Source organism: Rhopalosiphum maidis, chromosome 2, assembly GCF_003676215.2.
Source record: "Rhopalosiphum maidis isolate BTI-1 chromosome 2, ASM367621v3, whole genome shotgun sequence".
Taxonomy (NCBI): domain Eukaryota; kingdom Metazoa; phylum Arthropoda; class Insecta; order Hemiptera; family Aphididae; genus Rhopalosiphum; species Rhopalosiphum maidis.
In genome coordinates this window covers 68,660,376-68,679,836 of record NC_040878.1, presented here as the reverse complement: position 1 = coordinate 68,679,836, position 19,461 = coordinate 68,660,376, and the positions used below count along the sequence as shown (strand labels likewise).

Below are 19,461 nucleotides of genomic sequence, written 5' to 3'. Positions count from 1 at the left end.
TATACTCGCATAATTACCAAAATATGCTCAAAAAAAAAAAATAAATAAATAACTATAATAAATTCTAAAATGTTTAATTAAATGATTACTTATATCTTATAATATATTATACACTGCAAATGATTTAAATTATTGATAAAAATGGCATAGATTTTGATTTTTGAATTTCTGTTAATTTGAAAACCAAACAAAAATGTTTTTAATAATGAAAACAAAAAAACAAATTTAGCTCCCTAACTGCATTCTGATATTTGAAAAACCTCGAACGATTTATTATTTCGTGAACATTTTCGATTCATCAAGTTAAAAATGTCTTAAACATTTACGAAATTGTACATATGCTCTGAAATTGCAAAAAGTCGTAAAAATGCAAAAGTATGCAAAATAAAATGTTTTATACAGAATTATTAGGCCATGAAACAGATTTTGATAAAAACTAGCTATTTACCAATAACCAACAATAAACCAATAACATTATGCAAATGTAACAAATGTCGATCCTAGATATAATAAAATAAAATTATACTCTATACATTCAATATGGTATATGGAATACACGATACGTCAAAAGTCAACGAAATATATAATATATTCCAACTAAGTTTATTTTTTAACACATAAGTACCTATCTTACTTCCTCCAATCAGAATATAAAAGAAAACAACTTTATTAGGCATATTAATTATTATGCATGATCGAATGATATTACATTTAAATTTCCGTAAATTAGAATTTTTTAGAGATAATAACTGTTATTATGATGAATTACGAAAAGAAACGACCGTGGAATCAAATACACAAATGTGGCCTTTGTTATCGAATAGAGAAGTCAATGAACAGATTTATTTTCATTTTAGAGATAAACTTTCATCCAGCCAACAAATAAGATTATATTTTACTAATAAGTTCATCTCGTACCGATCATAACTCTCTGTGGCACGTATTCATGAATGGTATTCCAAAATATTGTTGTACTAATTTATATAAAACGCTTCATTATTAAAATTATTTCCAGAAATCTCGAAGCGAGATTAATGCAGCCACTTCGACTACAATACAAAAATATACTCCAATTATGTCTATCACTCTTATTCACACCTTCCTACAATACAAAATAATTTAAATGAAGTAATGTAGGTACATAGGCGTGCGTAGACCTGAATTTCGGGGGGGGAGAGTGCCTACAATTTTTTCGGGCCTTCTCTTAACAAGACATATACATATTTTAATAAATTATAATGCACGAATAAATATTACTTATATTATATCACATATTAATCAGTGGTATTACTAGTACCAAGTAATATAATATTTCATTTATAGTTGCATCTAAAATCTTTTTTCAAAATAATTGCAATATTTATTTATTATTTTTACTTTTGTAGTCAATACAATTTAGCTGTTATAATCATAATAAGTTTTATCTCACAAATTTAAAATATTTTACGTTGTATAATTTTTTTTATCCCGAAACATAATTTTTTTTTACGACATATTTTATAAAAAAATACTATTTTTATTCTAGTAACATTAGTTAAAATACAGGCCCATATATTATATGCTATAGCACTTAAATTTTAGGGCCCCAATTACATGTACCCAGACAAACCCGGAATCCCCCGTATGCATTCCTATGTATAATTATATAATTCATTGATACTTCATTTAATTGTAATAGATTGATTATGAATATATAATAATTATAAAAACATCATTTTTATAAACATAAACAAAATAATAAAATCATATATCAGATATATGTGTAATAATTAAGATGATATTATTATATATTGCTTTACATCGAAACTAATTAATAGTCAATGTGTGACCTTTGTTATCGAGTACAAGAAGTCCGTAAACGTTTATTTCAAAAATCTAATCATAATTAAAGGTTTAGGTAGCGGGAATAGGTGTCAGATAAATAATTTTATTCATTTATTAGTTTTTAGTTTTTATATACACGTTTATTCTTATTTTATTGTTCGATCGTCGTTTAGAAATCATTTTTTACTAGTTAGTAAAGTTCAAGCTGATTTTCACTTACCGTGTCATTTTTTTATAGTATAATTTTTGACTACAAATAAAGGTTCGTACAATTTTTATTTACAAATAGAATTAATAGCCCTAGTATAATCATTAAATTTTGACAAAATATCTGTATTAATATTTTTTTGGCGTGTCATAATGTTCAAAATATTTTGTCTCTTTTTGAGAAATTTATAAAAATTTGTATTTTTTAGTTATTTATAAAATTATATTGATAATAATTTTATTTTTAGTATAATATGCTTCAATAGTTTTTCTCTCAGCTATTTAAAAATATTAATAATACATATTATTAATTAATATATTTTGGTTTTTGATTTTTACTTTTAAATTTTAATGCGAAAATGCATGCGTACATTTAACACTTTTTTAGTCCATTAAATGCACAGCCCTGCTGGCTGCTAATTACCTATTCGAAAATTTGGAGGTACGTACGCAGGTTATGTACACTCTTTACGTGGGTAAATTTCTTTGAAAAAAGGTTTCTATTGTTCACAAATTATGCGCAAATGAGTTGTAGCCACTTTTAAAGACTTGAATCTTCGCTGTACTCATGTTATTATTTTACTAAACACAATTCGTTAAAATTCAACGCATCCATTACATGACCTAGTCAATGACGATAGGTCACATTAAACTACAATCAAGGGTTATAATTATGATAAATAATTTAAATTTGTTTACAATTTGTAATTTCTAATTTATAGTAGTCTTTAATGTGTATATTTTTAAGAACCATTATCTTATATATATATATACATAAATTGTATTTAATAATAGTAAAATATGATTTGAATTTAAACAATTAATTTGGGTTTCGAGTTTCTAGTATTGAATTTATAATTTATGTGTAATGAATGATCAAATTCTGCAATAATATAAAATTTAAATAATAAACGTTCCCAGATCAATATATGTTTAATTGAAGTATAAATACTATCTATCCATTTCGAGTTGTTTTAAATGTATAGACACTAGCGAAGTTGGAAACGGGTGCGTTATATTTTTGGATTGATTTTCATACATTCAAATGCAGTTGAGAATGCATATGTATTTACATTATAATTGCAATAATATTTTATATTTTTATCCGTTAGATTCGTCTTGACGAAGATGCATCATATCCTCCAACAATTTAGGTTCAGTATCATTGTTAAATTAAAAATAACCAAGGCTTGTAAATCGTTCGTTAACATTTTAATTTATAATTTGTTAGTACTCGTCCATACAAATTCAGTTACAATAAATAAAACAAATTAAAAGGGACTCTCAAACCAAAAATAAAGAAAAAATTATATCGCAAAAAACTATAGTTAAAATACAAAAAAAAAAAAAAATATCTTGAATTTTTAAGGTTTTTTAAATCAGCGTGTTAGTGATATAATTTTAATGTATAAACGATGTTATATTAAAAACTCAACAGAGTTTGCATGTACCCTTCAGGTATAGTGTAGTAGATCCGGGAGAATTTACACATGTCATTAAAATCGGAAGAGTTTATAATCACCCCCCAAAATCATTATTATTTGGGTTATTATAAGTTATATTGATTAATATTATAATATAATAACTATAAATTATGAATCAATATACAAAACTGATAAGTTTTAACTCAACGCCCAATTTTGGTTAATACTTATTACTTTGTCTTTTAATGCTCAATAAATAAATCCAGGGGTTTGCACAATTTAGGTGCCTAACTAGTTTTGATATTTAATTGAAATGTTAATATTAAAAAATCACACTGTATTGATTAATGCACATACTATTGAGCACATAAAAAATAGATAATAAATATTTTATTCATAAAATGATTAATATATCACGTAAATAAATAGATAATGTATAACACGTGTTATACTCAAATACATTTATACTTTCAAAATCCATTCACAAAATTATTTCTGCCTGGCAACGAGCTATATTCTTTATTTAATTATTATGATTATGTAATTTTAATTGTTTTTATAGTGGCCTCGAGTTGTTATCTGATATTGATCGTTATTATAATAATATTATGATTCAATAAATAATTATTATATATATACTATATGGTTAAGCGTGTAAAATATTATTAGATAATATTATGACATAACAGGTTTGAAATTAAAAAAGTTATTAAATCGAATATATCAAATAAATTACTGATAGATACATAATAATAAATAATTTGTAATCGAGAATACAAAACAGAAGTAATAAAAAAAACTTGGAACATTGCTGATATAGTATCAAATGAGAATGATAACATGGGAAATGTATTGACGTCAATATATATGGCACATGACATACTCAAAAACAATATTCAATGAATTTCAGTTGTCAATAATTTCGAATTTTTTTTATGTGATATTTAGTTTCAATGATATAACAATATTTTGTGAAAAATGTCAAGTGTGTAATATAATTATGAAAAATACCTTGCCCTGAGATAACAATGCATAAATACAGGGCATTAATAGTTTGAAATTCTTTGTAATCTATCTAACCAAATATCGTAGACCAATTTCGTTACAAAATGTTGAAAGAAATTCGTGTAAAATCTTGAACTTGTAGTTCAGGTGTGACGTATAATACATTTCTTATGACAAGCTATTGTATTTATTTATTGTATTGAATATAATATAAGCACAAATAAATGTAATTGTTTTTAGGTTTCAAAAAGAGTATTGTAAAAATTCAAAAAAGAAAATAATTATTCATAATTTTTTCTACTCACTCGTGATAGCCAATATTTCATTCATACAAATTCGTTATCTAAAAGGAAATAAATAAAGAATTAATTAAAGGAAATATCTAACGAAATAAGACTTATTTAGACATTAAAATTAACCTTAATTGTAATTATGATAATAACCTAATTAATGTTAAAAATCAATATCTATGATTAAAAAATTATTTTAGGATATCGTGTAAATTAATCATTCTTTAACTAATAATATTATGTACCTCTATTATTATAATACAAACATTTTTATTATTATTTTTTTTATAATCAACGCTCATATGTATCTAGTATAACATTTATTTACACGTATTATAATAATTGTTAAAAAAATTATCATAAAAGGAAATATTTTGATTTACAATAAGTTATATCCTTAATATAAATGAGTTATATAAAAATAAGTAGACATATTTGATTGAATGAAGCTTGAAATAACCTGAAATAAGCTACTTATACATTTTATTCCAAACCCTATTAAAAAAAATATATATATAAATAATAAGATTTTGATCATTTATTTACAGGAATGCCAGAAGCAAACGATATAGTAATATCGGGTATTGCAGGACGATTCCCAGAATGTAACTCTACTGAAGAATTTAAGCAAAAATTGTACAATAATGAGGATTTATTGACTGTCGACAATAGAAGATGGTCTCCAGGTAAATTCAATTTTAAAAACTTGTAATGTAAATATATTGTACACTCCTATAGTCTTATGTACAAACAATTATTTAATATCAAAATTAAAATTGAATATTATATTGTGTTACGTAGGCATGTACGGAGTTCCGTCAAGGACAGGAAAATTAAAGGAAATAAACAAATTTGATGCAGAGTTTTTTGGAATTCATACAAAACTAGCTAATGCTATGGATCCACAAATTAGGATATTACTAGAGGTTACACATGAGGCTATAGTCGATGCAGGTATTCAAATAAACTAAAAAAGGTGCAAATTTATTTATGAAATGGTGTTTATAAATCGCAGGAATCAATCCAAAAGATATACGTGGAACGAAAACTGGAGTGTATGTTGGTATGATGACCAACGAATCTTCAGATTTTTTTGAACGAACACCAGAAAAATTGACTGGATATGAAACTATAGGTGTAATTAGATCAATGGTAGCTAACAGGATATCTTTTCAATTCAATTTTAAAGGTATTTATATTTAAAATTCCCGATTTAACTTAAATTGTTGAATACGAATTTCAAATAATTTATTATAAACAGGTCCGAGTGTCGCCATTGATACTGCATGTTCGAGCGCACTATTTTGTTTACACCAAGCCATCACCGCAATAAAAACGGGTCAATGTGATGCAGCTATTGTTGCAGGAACTAATTTACTTCTCAAACCAGCTACTTCAGTTATGTACCATCGTTATAATATGCTTAGTCCTACAGGAACAAGTAGACCTTTTGACATTGGTGGTTAGTTTAGCTAACGAAATTTATTTGATAAATTACTATAATAAATTAAGAATTTCAATAACCAGAATAACATATAAATTATATTTAGCTAATGGGTACGTAAGAAGTGAAGCTATCGTTGCTCTATACATAAGAAAATCAACAGATGCAAAACGAATATATGCAACTGTAGTCGGAACGTCCACAAATACCGATGGGTTCAAAATCGAAGGCGCCACATATCCATCGCAGTCAGTGCAAAGTCAACTCATTAGAGAAACTTATGCACAGGCTAATTTAAATCTCAATGATGTCCATTATGTCGAAGCTCACGGAACAGGGACGGGTGTAGGTCAATTAAATTAATAACTATGAATATTTTTGAAACAATCATATTTATATAGGTTGGAGACAAACAAGAGTTGAATGCCATTTCGGATGTGTTTTGTATTGACCGTAAAAGTCCTTTGCTTGTTGGATCGGTCAAATCAAATATGGGTCACGCAGAACCAGTATCAGGTTTAGTGTCGATAGCAAAGGTGCTTTATGCGTTGGAAACAGGAATTATTCCAGCTAATATTAATTTTGAAACATTAAACCACAACATTCCAAAACTTGTTAGTGGAGAATTGAAGGTAATTAAATGTACAGTTTGTATGATAAAAGTTATACTTTTGTATTAATTGGTGTAAATCTATTAGGTTGTTGATAAGCAAACACCATTACCTGGAAATATGGTTTCCATTAATTCATTCGGCGTTGGAGGATCAAATGTCCACGTAATTCTAAGAGCTCACGAAAAAAATGCACAGGCTATATCATTACCAACACTCGAAATTCCTAGACTAGTATTTCTTTCAGGACGAACTAGAGAAGCGTTAATTGAACAATTTGATACAGTTAGTTATTTACATAAATTAAAACAATATTTTATGTACAAAAATGTCCCTTTTTAGGTTGAAAACTATGCAGATAATAATGATTTGTTAACTTTAATTAACGATATATATAAATCAACCATTCCTGGTTATAAGTTTTCTGGTTATTCAATTCTGGGACAAACCCCTAAGAACGTTGAAATAGCTGTAAGTTTTATATTTATAAAAAAATTACTTAATTGAACATAATAAATATTAATATAATGATTCTAGCAAGGTAATGGTTCCGGTGATAAAAGGCCCATCTACTTCATTTTTCCAGGCATGGGAAGTCAATCGTTAGAATTAGTCGCCGATTTAGTGAAGTTTAAAGTTTTCAAACAAACTGTAGACAATGCACATTCCATATTAATTCCATACAACTATAGTGTTTATGATTTATTTTATAAATCTGACGAAAGTACGTTCAAGAGTATAAAGAATACCATGTTCACAGTTCTAATTGTACAGGTAATTACTGTTGTTTGTCAACTGTGTACATAGAAAGTTATATAATATTTTTTAGCATTAAAACTGTAACTATTTTTAGATTGGTCTTGTTGATATTTTACATTCACTTGGTATCAATCCTGACGGTATCATTGGTCATTCAGTCGGTGAACTCGCATGTGCATATGCTGATGGATGCTTTACATTGGAACAAGCATTAATGACAATGTATTGGAGATCTACAATTTTGACACAAATTGACGTTCCTGCTGGAGCTATGGTTGCAGTTGGGCTGTCGTGGGAAGAGACACAAAAAAGACTTCCTGAAGGTATAATTGTTGCTTGTCATAATAGTGCTGATAGTGTTACGATTTCGGGACTCAAAGACATAACATTGAATTTCACCGAAACTCTACAACAAGAAGGTATATTTGCCAAGCCCGTTGACTCGATGGGTTATGCTTTCCATTCGCCATACTTAAAAGGATTTATTCCGTCGTTGAAACCGTATTATGAAAAGGTAGTTCTTAGTAATTTTAAATTAATTTAGAAATATTTTATGATTACACTTTAATGTGACATAAACTGTTTTTATAATATAATTTTTTAATAGGTAATGTCAAATCCCAAACCAAGATCTAGTCGATGGCTTAGTACAACATATCCCGAACATCAGTGGAATTCACCGAAAGCCCAATATTCGTCAGCGGATTATCATTTAAATAATATAAGTTCACCTGTTTACTTTCACGGTGCAATGAAACATGTACCCGAAAATGCTATAACTATTGAAATTGCTCCTCATTGTTTATTACAAGCAATATTGAAGAGATCACTGCCTTCTACAGTTACAAATATCGGTCTGACTAAGAAAACTGTTACGAATCATGTGAATTTCTTGTTGGAGGCAATTGGAAAGTAAATGTTCTTTATTTGTATTCTTGATAATGCTAATTATATTTTCATTCTGATAATATAATTATATTTATTAAAGGTTATATATTGCTGGAGCACAGCCACAATTACAAAATTTATATGGTAAAGTTGAGTACCCTGTAGTTAGAGGTACTCCAATGATATCTCCAATGTTAAAGTGGGATCACACAAACGACTATGTAGTTCCTAATTTTATAGAAAAAGTATGTTAAAAAAGTTAAAATATGTTAATATTTTTATATATTATTCAGAATTTATTTATTTTAAATGCACACTAATATATTTTTTAGAAATCTGGGTCAGAGGATGATCAAGTCGAAATTGATATTAATTCACAACAAGATAAATATTTAATCGGTCATACTATTGATGGACGAATACTTTATCCAGCAGCTGGATATTTAGTATGAATAACATATATATTTTTTTTAATTGATTTTTAAAATTTTACTTTATACAATAAAAATGTATATCTGTCAAATTTTACGTGTTATAATGATGGTTACTCTTTGATAAATTCTTGATTAAAAAAAATTGATTGACATAAAACGATTTAATTTAAAATTTGATTATCTGAATTAATCTAACTTCATAATTTAAGTCTATTGAAATACAATATGACCTCTTATAATATGTTTAGAGTACATTTTAGAAATGAGCCCTTCAAAACATTTTTCATATAAGTAAAAATTATTCATCATCTATCTATTTCTCAATATATGAATATTTTACTGTAGACGTTGGTATGGAAATCTTTTGCACAACTACAAGGTAAATGGTTTGAAGATGTTCCAGTTGTATTCCAGAATATTAAATTTCTCAGACCCACTGTTCTTAATACTGAGGGTACATAAAATCATAATAAATCAATATATTTTTACTGAATAAATTATGTTTTTATGCATATATTTAGGTTCAATTAAATTCGACATTAACATATTTCATGGGTCAGGTGATTTTGAATTACTAGAAGGAGGATCATTAACAGTTTCAGGACGTGTAAAATTATTAAACCGAAGTTTTGAAGAAAATCAAATAGAACACCTTGCAACAATTTCAGAACAAATGGAAATTAATTCTGATGATTTTTATAAGGAGCTGAGACTTCGTGGATATCAATATAAAGATGCATTTTTAGGTTTTGTAGAAGCAAACAGTGAAGGTAAGATTATAAAATGACTTATTTAAACAACCCATAAAATGAAATCTGTTAATCAGGTTCTAGAGGTAAAGTTAAGTGGACCGGAAATTGGGTATCATTTATTGATACTCTTTTACAATTTGAACTTATATCTATAACGACTAGAGAACTTCGTTTACCAACACATATTAAAGAAATTGTTATTGACCCAGTGTATCATAAGCAAATTACAGAGAGATCATCAAATCCTACAGGTAATAAACAATTATAAATGTTGGTAATTTAAATTTTATCTCTAATGAATTATGTTTAGAAATCGAAGTAAATCATTTTGTTTATGCTAAGACAACAAAATCGGGAGGAGTCACTATTTCTAAATTGAAAGTGACGCCTGCACCATTGAAAAAAAACGCCCAACTACCAGCAACTCTGGAACGTCACTCATTTGTTCCGTTTATATATAAAGTAAGTACATACGCAATTTAAAAATAAAAATTAAAAAAAATAAAATTATCTTTTGCATAATAGTCAAAAGAATTATCTACGTATGAGGTGCTTTATTCTTTGATTGGATTAATCATGGAAAACATAGGCGTACACCATGTGAAAGCAGCGGAAATCCATAACAACAACTTATTGCCTACTCAAATCGTTCAAATAATCGAAGCAGAAGCTAATTTTTATGTGAGGAAATATAATGATATAATTCTTTTTAAACGATACACATCGACATTAATGTTGATTTAGGTGGACTATACAGTTCTATCAAACAACCCAGTTAATGTCGAACAAAGCAAATTATCATCATTAGATATTGACGTTGTTGAGTTCAATATTGAAAATGCATCATTATCTGATGAATACCATTTGATAGTTGCTGATGATATTCATTTTGACGGTACTTTATTGGGTAAAATTTCTGCAGCATTATCTCCAAGAGGATTTATTCTTTTGGTTGAAAATATTTCCGTACTTGCCTCGACTACATTAAAATCATTGAACCTCCAAATAGTGACAGTTATTGAAAACAATGATAAGAAATACTTTCTTTTGAAAAAAGTATGACAAATAACTGTTAGAGACCATTGAAATAGGTTTTAGAGTATCAAATACTTGTTTTAGCTATCTCCAAAATACCAGTACACGGCTTTAAAAATCGAGGATGAACAGTTTTCATGGGTGGAGTCATTGCAAAAAGAGTTAGCTGACATTAATGGATGGACAAACAAAAAAGTGATACTGTATAGCGATAAACATATCAACGGTGTACTCGGTCTGTCTAAATGTTTAGTAGAAGAATATAATGGTGAAGAAAATCCTATTAGGTATTTGATAATTTAATTTGCTCAAGTTGATATTTAAACCGTAGTATATGATAAAATATATTTTTTGTTAGGTGCATACTAACTGAACCTGGTAAACAATATACTTTGAAAGATTTTGCTTCATTACTTGAAAACGATCTGTTCTTTAACGTGGAAAGAAACGGTGTTTGGGGATCCTACAGACATTTACCAATTGATGTGAAAATTGCTTCAACCGTTCAAACAACTCAAGCCAAAGTGACCGTACAGTCCAAAGGTGATCTGACAACACTTCAATGGGTCCAGTCGTCAAAGTAGCTATTTCATTTTATTTTCGTTCTGCGTATATTTTAAATTTCTATGTTGCTTACAGATACTTCAACAGCACTGACACCAGTGGTTCCATAAGAATAGCTTATGCTGGTGTAAACAATGTCGATTTATCTGCAGTTTCTTCAATGGTTGATGATTCAAAATTTATAGATTATATTATTATACGTTTTTATGTAATGCACGTATTCTTTGTTTTTTTAGAAAACCGAATTCGGAGTTGAATTTTCTGGTACTAAAAAAAATGGCCAAAAGGTAATGGGATTGGTTAAAACCGGTGCTCTATCAACAACAGTCAATGAGAGTAATGCAATTTTATGGAATGTACCAGAAAGTTGGACTTTGAGACAAGCCGCAACTGTTCCGTACTCATACTTTGTGGTAAAGTGTAAATCATAAAATCGTAATCGTCGAGTCAATTAAATAAATTTCTAACAAATATCTAGGCCACTTATGCTTTAATACACAAAGGAAATTTATCGGAATCAAAAAATGTGTTGGTATTTGCTAGCGAAAACAGTATAAACTACGCGGCTATTTCTATTGCACTATCTCTCAAGTGCAAAGTCTTTATTGTAGCTGAAACTAACGAACAGCTTGATGTTATTAAATTCATTTACCCAGAAGTGAGTCATTGAAATGTATATTAGAAAATTGTAGATAATTGGTCACATAATACTATGTTTATCTTGTATATTTAAGGTGAGTCAGGTTTCAACTACGAGGTTTGATTCCAAATTCATTCACATGGTATCAGCGTTGACTCTAAATCAAGGAGTCGATTATGTTATTTTGCCTAAGTATTGTTCTGAGCACCTGCCAGATCTTCTTGCTGATGAAGCAAAAATTATCATTACCGAAAATACAGACATATCAGTGTTATCAAGTAAATTTTAAAACACATTTATAATACCTTTATGATATCGCCGTCTATACTATCTATATCGTTTTATATGAATTGAATGAATTTTACAAATAATAAAATGTATATAATTTATATAAATATAACAATAAATATACTGCGTGTTAGTACTTTTAACAGTATATTTATTTTTCTAATAGCCAATTATTTATTTAGTAACAGGTGTGATAGTAATCTAATTATTTTATTCTGTTCAGATTCTCCAAATGGATTTGGAGTTATATCAGCAAAGTTTGAAGATATTCCTATTTTAAATAATCAATCTGCAGATTTGATTTATTCATTCATCGATTCAAGAATAAAAATGGGTGTTGTAAAACCACTACCGTTAACTATTTACCCATATTCTGATATCGAGTCGGCTTTCAGGTGAATTTAAATCATATTGGATGTTTTTATTTAAGATATTATTCAATTCGTTGTATTCATTAGATCATACGCTACTAACAAGACTGGAAACAAAATAATTATTGAAGTGTCTGGGGATTCACCAATATTGAACTTTGCAGCCTACCGACGGGTTTATTTTGATCCGAGCAAGAGTTACATACTTTCGGGTACCTAAATTTTTATCTTAATAAATTTTGACTCTCGATATAATTGAAATGTATTTTAGGTGGCCTCGGTGGATTTGGAATGGAACTTACCGAGTGGGCAATAGAACGCGGAGCCAAGAATATTATTCTCTGTTCTCGAAGTGGAATTCAAACGGGGTACCAAAAATATAGAGTAAATGTTTGGAAAAGCAAAGACATCAAAGTGGAAATCAGCACATTTGATCTGACTAAATCTTCGGGAGCTAAAGACACTGTCAAATTGGCTCTCGGTCTAGGCCCACTTGGTGGAATTTTCAACTTAGCTGGGGTACGAATTTCATTGTATTGTAAATCGAGTTTTTAAACGGTATTTCGCATAATACCTATAATTTTTATTTCATTTAGTATGTTCTTATAATATATTATACACATTTTTTATAATTTAATATAAATTATAATACATATATTATAATAATATTCACTAAATATAATACTCCTTGACGATTTAGGTTTTGAGAGATGGAATTTTCGAAAATCAAACAGTTGATAACTTCCAGACTGTGTACAACAGTAAAGTCTTAACTACTAAATATTTAGACGAAGCGTCGGAAGCTGTTAGCAAGGACTTGGATTATTTTGTCACGTTTTCGTCTATTTCTTGTGGCCGTGGCAACAGGGGCCAGACTAATTACGGTTATGCAAATTCTATCATGGAAAGGATTTCGGAACAAAGACAAAAACGAGGACTGCCGGCGGTAAGGAATAAATCGTTTTTACACCACATATCATAGAATGATACATTTTACATTAGATACGTCGGTACCTCTTTAGATTTTTATATGTTTTCACCTTTTTTCATTACACAGCAATCTATCCAATGGGGAGGCATAGGTGACGTAGGAATGGCATATCTATTAACTCGTGGTAATGAAGAAAAGGAAATCAATGGTACACTGGCCCAAAAAATATCGTCTTGCTTAGGGGCGTTGGATACACTATTAACACAAAGTTCATCTGTCGTTGCTTCGCACGTGATACCAACCAAAAGAAAACTAACGGAGAATTCAAAATCACAATCGCTCACGGAAATCGTTTCTGGAATTATGGGTAACATTTTTAAATATTAATAATAAAATGTAGGATACTGTTATATAACTATGAATTACATTTAACAATATAATATATAATATAATAATAGTTTTAACTCTTAAAAGGACGCCATATTTGTATATGTTGTCTCCGGGGCCGTATTAGCGCATAGGCACTATATGCACTGTGCCTAGGACCTACGAACATTTTGGGGCGTACAAAAATAAAATTTGTGGCTACTATTTTTTTTTTTTTTGTTATTTTTTAGTTGTTTAATACTTAAATACAATAGGGATAAAGAAATATTCAAATTGGCGTAAAATAAGTTTTTTTTTATGGTTTTAACAATTTAATTTTCTATAGTTGTAAACTGGGTAAAATTAACTGTTTTTAAGATTTATTAAAATATTAGATATATTTTATATTATCATATAAAAGTTTAGATTTTAAAAGATTAACATCGGAATTCAACATTTCCTCTCCTAAACAGAATGTTTTAAATAACTAAATAAATAATAAGTACTGGACATCCATTGGCAGAAATAGGGTAGGGGCTAGAGGGGGCTTAACAATCCCCAAAGAGTCCACCAAGCCTCCTCAAAGTTTCTTGCAAACATACAGTTTTTGTAGTTTCATTTTCATAAATTATATTCTTAAAAAACAAGAAATATAACACATAATAATTTTTATATTATAAATTTGTTCGTATAATATTTTACATAATATTTTATACGAAAATTATAATTATAAGTTGGAACACTGTCCTATAGTGATTTGTTTTGTTGTCTGTTGAATAATACAAAATATATAATATTATATTAATTTGGAAATACAATATACACAGTGATTCTTTTATTATTAAATACTCATTATTTCAAAAAGTATTCATTTTTTTGAAAACATTTTTTTACATAGTTTGAAGTTGTTAAAAAACAACGTTTATATTAAAAAATTATATTTTTATTGAATGGCAACATAGAGTTTTAATTTCATAATCCAAAGTAGAATAATTTTCTGAGTATTTTGATACATAAAAATCGAATTTAGAGCGAGTATTTAAAGAGTTATACGTATTTAAAGTTTAGACAAGCCAGATAAGCGGAGTAGTGGACAGACATTTTGCGGGGTAATCCGTACTACTCCAGTCCACGCATCTAAACTTTAAATATTGAGAACTCATAAATTACTCGCCCTAAATTTGATTTTTATGTATCAGAATACTCAGAAAATTATTCTTCTTTGGAATATGAAAATAAAACTCTTTGCTGTCATTAAAAAAAAAAAAAAAATCTTAAAAAAATATAAGGATAACAAATATTTAAAAATATAATTTTTTAATAAAAACGTTGTTTTTTTTAACAACTTGAAACAATGTAAAAAAATATTTTTAAAAATATGAATACTTTTTGAAATAATGCGTGAATGTTATATGATAAAAGAACCACCGAATAATTTTTCACAGTTAAAAAAATAGTTATTTTTTGCTAGATTTTCATTTAGAGTGGTAAATTACCGAAACTGGAGAACGGGTTTTGTTATTTGAGGTCTTGTTAGATTCACTTAGTCTAGGAGAAGTGTTGTGAAAATTTTCAGAACTTTATCTTCAATCGTTAACTCACTACAAAGCTATAAAGCTGAAAAACATAAAAATCTCCCAATAAAATGTGATTTAATTTTTTTTGAAGCTCTATAGTGAATTAATTATAAAATATAAAGTTCTGAAAATCTTCATGCACTTCTCCTAGCCAATGTGAATCTACCAAGACTCCAAATAACAAAACCCATTCTTCGGTTTCAGAGATCTATCTCATTAAATGAAATGAAAATAAAATCCATTATACATACATATTGGCATATTGCATACAATTAATAAATTTCTAACGGCTTTGGTTAATGAGAAAAATCGTAGCCCCCCAAATTTTTCAATGGATTTCCGCCTATGTGGACACCGCAGTGTTGTATAAGCGCATAGGAATTAAAAGTACTGTGCCTAGGACCAAGGCTGCAACTGAACCTAACCTAACCGAAGGGAGGGATTTTTTTAAATATAAATACTGAAAGTTTATAGTCAATTAACTTTAATCATCACTAAAAAATATTTCTATTCTTAAAAAAATCTTGAAAGGTCCGAACCCCTGGACCCTCCTCCAGCTACGGCTTTGCCTAGGGCCTAGGGCCTATAATTGTCCTCTTAATTATCATAAATTTTACTTGTATCGAGCACTTTTTCATAGAATAATATTTATTATTTAAAAATCTATCAGTATTATTCGTTTATATTATTTATGTATACAGTGGACTCGCGCTTAATTGACTCATTCACCTATTGGCTATTAGACTCAAAACTAATTAATTAATTTTTAATTAATAATTTATATACTATGAATCATAAAATAATTTAAATTTAATGTATAGTTTTATCTATAAATAAAAATAATAGTCTTCAAATGTTTTCTTTCATTATTCAGGGATTCAAGATCCACTTTCAGTTAAGCCTACATCTACCTTAGCTGATTTAGGAATGGATTCATTAATGGGAGTTGACATTAAACAGATCATCGAACGTATGTTTGGCCTGTCATTGAATAATTCTCAAATACAACAGTTGAAGTTTAGTGAATTGGAAAATGTGGGTGTTAAATAATAATTTAATCAAATTTTTCCACACAATTGTCAAGGTACTACTTTTTTAAATAAATCTAGTTTTATTTTAATGTTATTATAATTATATGATATATTTTAAGACCATGGAAGACCTAAGCACAACAATTACACATAATTTACGTTAATTTAATTAGAGTTGTACTTAGTGAAACATGGCTGCACGGGGAACTGATCCCTAGCAGTCTAAAATTATTTTTTTTACATATTTTAAGTTATAATTGATAACTTTTTTTTAATTTTAACTTTTATATAAGTAGGTATACTTTTCTTTAGTTCTCATTTCTTTATAGATATAATTTAGATTGTATATAAAAATAAAAACTACTTTAATGTGAAAACTTAAATGTTAACAATTAATAATACATCAACTAGTGATTAACCATCGATTAATACTTTTAATACTTTCCCCAACGTACAATATTAATTATAACATCATTGTTAATGTATTTATATTTTTTTTTGTTTCCAGTTCCTGTTTATTTTTTTCTACATATATTATACATTGACTTTGTTTTTATAATAACTTGTATTTTATACTTATATTTTTTTACTTTTTTGAACATCCTCGTGTATATATTGTGTAAATAGTTAAGCTTACAATTTAATTTGAGAGACAAAGCCTCTTCGAGCTTTGAGCACATAAATAAAAATTGACCCTTATACGATATAATATTTTATTCAAAATATTTAATTAATATGGGCGTTATGTCATTTATATGTCTTATATTAATAGTACTATTTAATTTATTTTATTAACATTAAATATCTGTGATCCCAAACTATTAACCACAAGTATTCACTAGACGTACAGCGGTTGTTATTATAAAAGACACAAATGAATATGGTTATACCTATAGAACACAGAATGTGTGTTTAAATTACAGAAATATTATCAATTAAAATCACAGTCAACTGTCAATAAACTATGGATAATTTGAAAAATATTATTCTTTTTCAATAAAAATACATATAATACACATTATATTGCGGCAACGATTTGTTTTGAATTAAATAATTAATAATAATAATAATAATAATAATTATTCAATTTACCAAACTTTATGATATTATCGGTTACCAGACATGGTTTTTAATTTCGTATTTCATGAATTTTTTTCATACGCTGCACATCATTTTAGTCGCCGCCTTCTCGTTGTCGTGTGTTCTGGTGAATCGCACATACCGTTATTTCGCGGACAGAATTATTTTCGAGTGACAGTTCAACACTTTTGGTGTTTAATTTGTCCAGTAAAGTATTTAGGTAAATGTTTATTGTATACAATTGTTATTGCTGATAGACGAGCAACGGTGTGTTCGCAAGTTTTTTCCACGCACTCGCTCTATATTATGTAGGATATACATAGGTGATATATGCAGTGTACAATCGAGCATAATATTATTGTAGACGCGGTGGTATGGGATATCTGAGAAGGATGTTTATCGACGATATTCTTCTATAATACATCGCTGTATAATGTTATATTGTTATTTATATTTTGTTATTTTGTTGAACAAACACTCGTGTTTTTCATTCGGCAATAATAATGAGTGGTGTTCACGGCCTTCCGAACGCAGAATAGGTACCACGAATTATGATAATATTATAATATTGTAATGCCGAGACGGGTCATTGAAAACACGCAAGGAATTGTGGAGTATTTTTATTCGGCGATCGGAGTAGATCCGTCAATATATTAAACGCCACCGGTCAAAACGACGAATAATATTTACAGTTGGAGAATTGTTTATGTTTGATTAATATTCTCATCTAATAGGTTAACGAATCTCAAATAACAATAATATACCGGTGATACCTAAACCCCGGGACTTTTATTCAGGATAGAGGGTTTTTAATACATAAAAATAACAGTTGGCAAAAATATGTATATTATTATAATACGAAACGTACCCAAGTTCCAATATTCAACGCAATATATTATTAATAATCATTAGATTCAGATATAAACATTGAATTTTAAAGTAATAAACAAAAGTTAATTTTACTGAAAAAAGGAAGATGATACATTTATAATTATGGACCTCTTCAGAGACACTTTTGTTTGTATCGTGCTTACGCTTTAGAATTGCAAAACAAAACTAGACTAGACAGACTAGTGTTCGTTTAGAATGGTTTTATAGGTTTTCAGAATATTAAATTTAATAACATACAAGAGCCCGGTACACTTTCTATTTATCATACATAATTGTACATATATTGCCGTACTAGAACGCCCTAAAAAATAAGGAATTATATAGTTAGATATGTGAATGAAAATAAATCTAATACAATTGTATAATATTTTCTGTATTCGATAGAATAGATAACTTTTAATACCGTAACCACGAGGCTTTAATTAAAAATTAAAAATTATCAGTTGTTCTATTAAAACAACAATAACAGCGTTATTATTATTAATATTTTTTTTTTAAACATATTTTTATTAGGCAATCTATTACAATAATAAGACAATACAATTTTATTAAGATATGATATTAATACACACAGGGAGCACATAATGAAGAGAACTGTCAGTAGAAGAGGAACCTTCGTAACAACGGTTTTTAATACAATAAATAATAGTGGTTGTTAAGTATAAATAATATTTTATGTACCTATATATTCTATATATAATATATATATATATAATTTACACTACTGTATAACAAACCGATATAAAAATGGTATTTTATAAGATTTAAAACAATATGAGTATTGTATATTTCATTTTTTTTTTTTTTTTGGCTCATTCCCATAATGCCGTGACTAAGTTATAACTTATAAGTATATATTATCTTTTTTGTTTATAAAATCAAACACATATTATTATATTAAATTGTATATTATTAAATTACAATTTTAATTGACCTATCTTCTTTAAGCTTGTGTTGGATATGGGGAATTACTAAATATTAAATATTAAAATAATAATATAATATATTAAACAACATAAAACAATATTATATGAACATAAGATAAAATA

At 27.8% G+C, this 19,461-nt stretch overlaps 1 protein-coding gene across 4 annotated transcripts; it reads left to right on the top strand.

Annotated features, from left to right (window-relative positions):
* Window positions 1–1,940: 1,940 nt before the first annotated feature.
* Window positions 1,941–19,065, top strand: LOC113551933 (fatty acid synthase-like). Of its 4 annotated transcripts, none has more exons than XM_026954518.1 (32): window positions 1,941–2,086; window positions 5,299–5,436; window positions 5,552–5,704; window positions 5,766–5,939; window positions 6,012–6,212; window positions 6,301–6,539; window positions 6,596–6,826; window positions 6,893–7,090; window positions 7,148–7,276; window positions 7,343–7,579; window positions 7,659–8,078; window positions 8,172–8,476; window positions 8,553–8,697; window positions 8,785–8,898; window positions 9,232–9,340; window positions 9,408–9,656; window positions 9,713–9,889; window positions 9,949–10,100; window positions 10,164–10,319; window positions 10,383–10,694; window positions 10,758–10,960; window positions 11,032–11,253; window positions 11,313–11,400; window positions 11,474–11,650; window positions 11,716–11,895; window positions 11,972–12,155; window positions 12,389–12,560; window positions 12,624–12,748; window positions 12,808–13,055; window positions 13,237–13,482; window positions 13,594–13,834; window positions 16,285–16,883. In XM_026954518.1, the coding sequence occupies exons 2-32, from the start codon at window positions 5,301–5,303 to the stop codon at window positions 16,458–16,460; spliced, it is 6,099 nt and encodes a 2,032-aa protein (XP_026810319.1). In that variant the 5' UTR covers window positions 1,941–2,086; window positions 5,299–5,300; the 3' UTR covers window positions 16,461–16,883. The 4 variants fall into 4 exon arrangements, with proteins under 4 accessions (XP_026810319.1, XP_026810320.1, XP_026810324.1 ...); XM_026954519.1 differs by lacking the exon at window positions 1,941–2,086 and adding an exon at window positions 18,926–19,065 and having other exon boundaries at window positions 5,301–5,436; window positions 16,285–16,494; XM_026954523.1 differs by lacking the exon at window positions 1,941–2,086 and adding an exon at window positions 16,950–17,131 and having other exon boundaries at window positions 5,301–5,436; window positions 16,285–16,494.
* The last annotated feature ends 396 nt before the right edge of the window (window positions 19,066–19,461 follow it).

Excerpts from the sequence above, each read along its gene's own strand:
- LOC113551933 (XM_026954519.1), top strand. The coding sequence starts at position 5,301 with ATGCCAGAAGCAAACGATATAGTAATATCGGGTATTGCAGGACGATTC. Across the intron at positions 8,477-8,552 it reads TTGTTGGAGGCAATTGGAAA|GTTATATATTGCTGGAGCAC; the intron begins GTAAATGTTCTT and ends TATTTATTAAAG. Across the intron at positions 11,651-11,715 it reads TTCCGTACTCATACTTTGTG|GCCACTTATGCTTTAATACA; the intron begins GTAAAGTGTAAA and ends ACAAATATCTAG.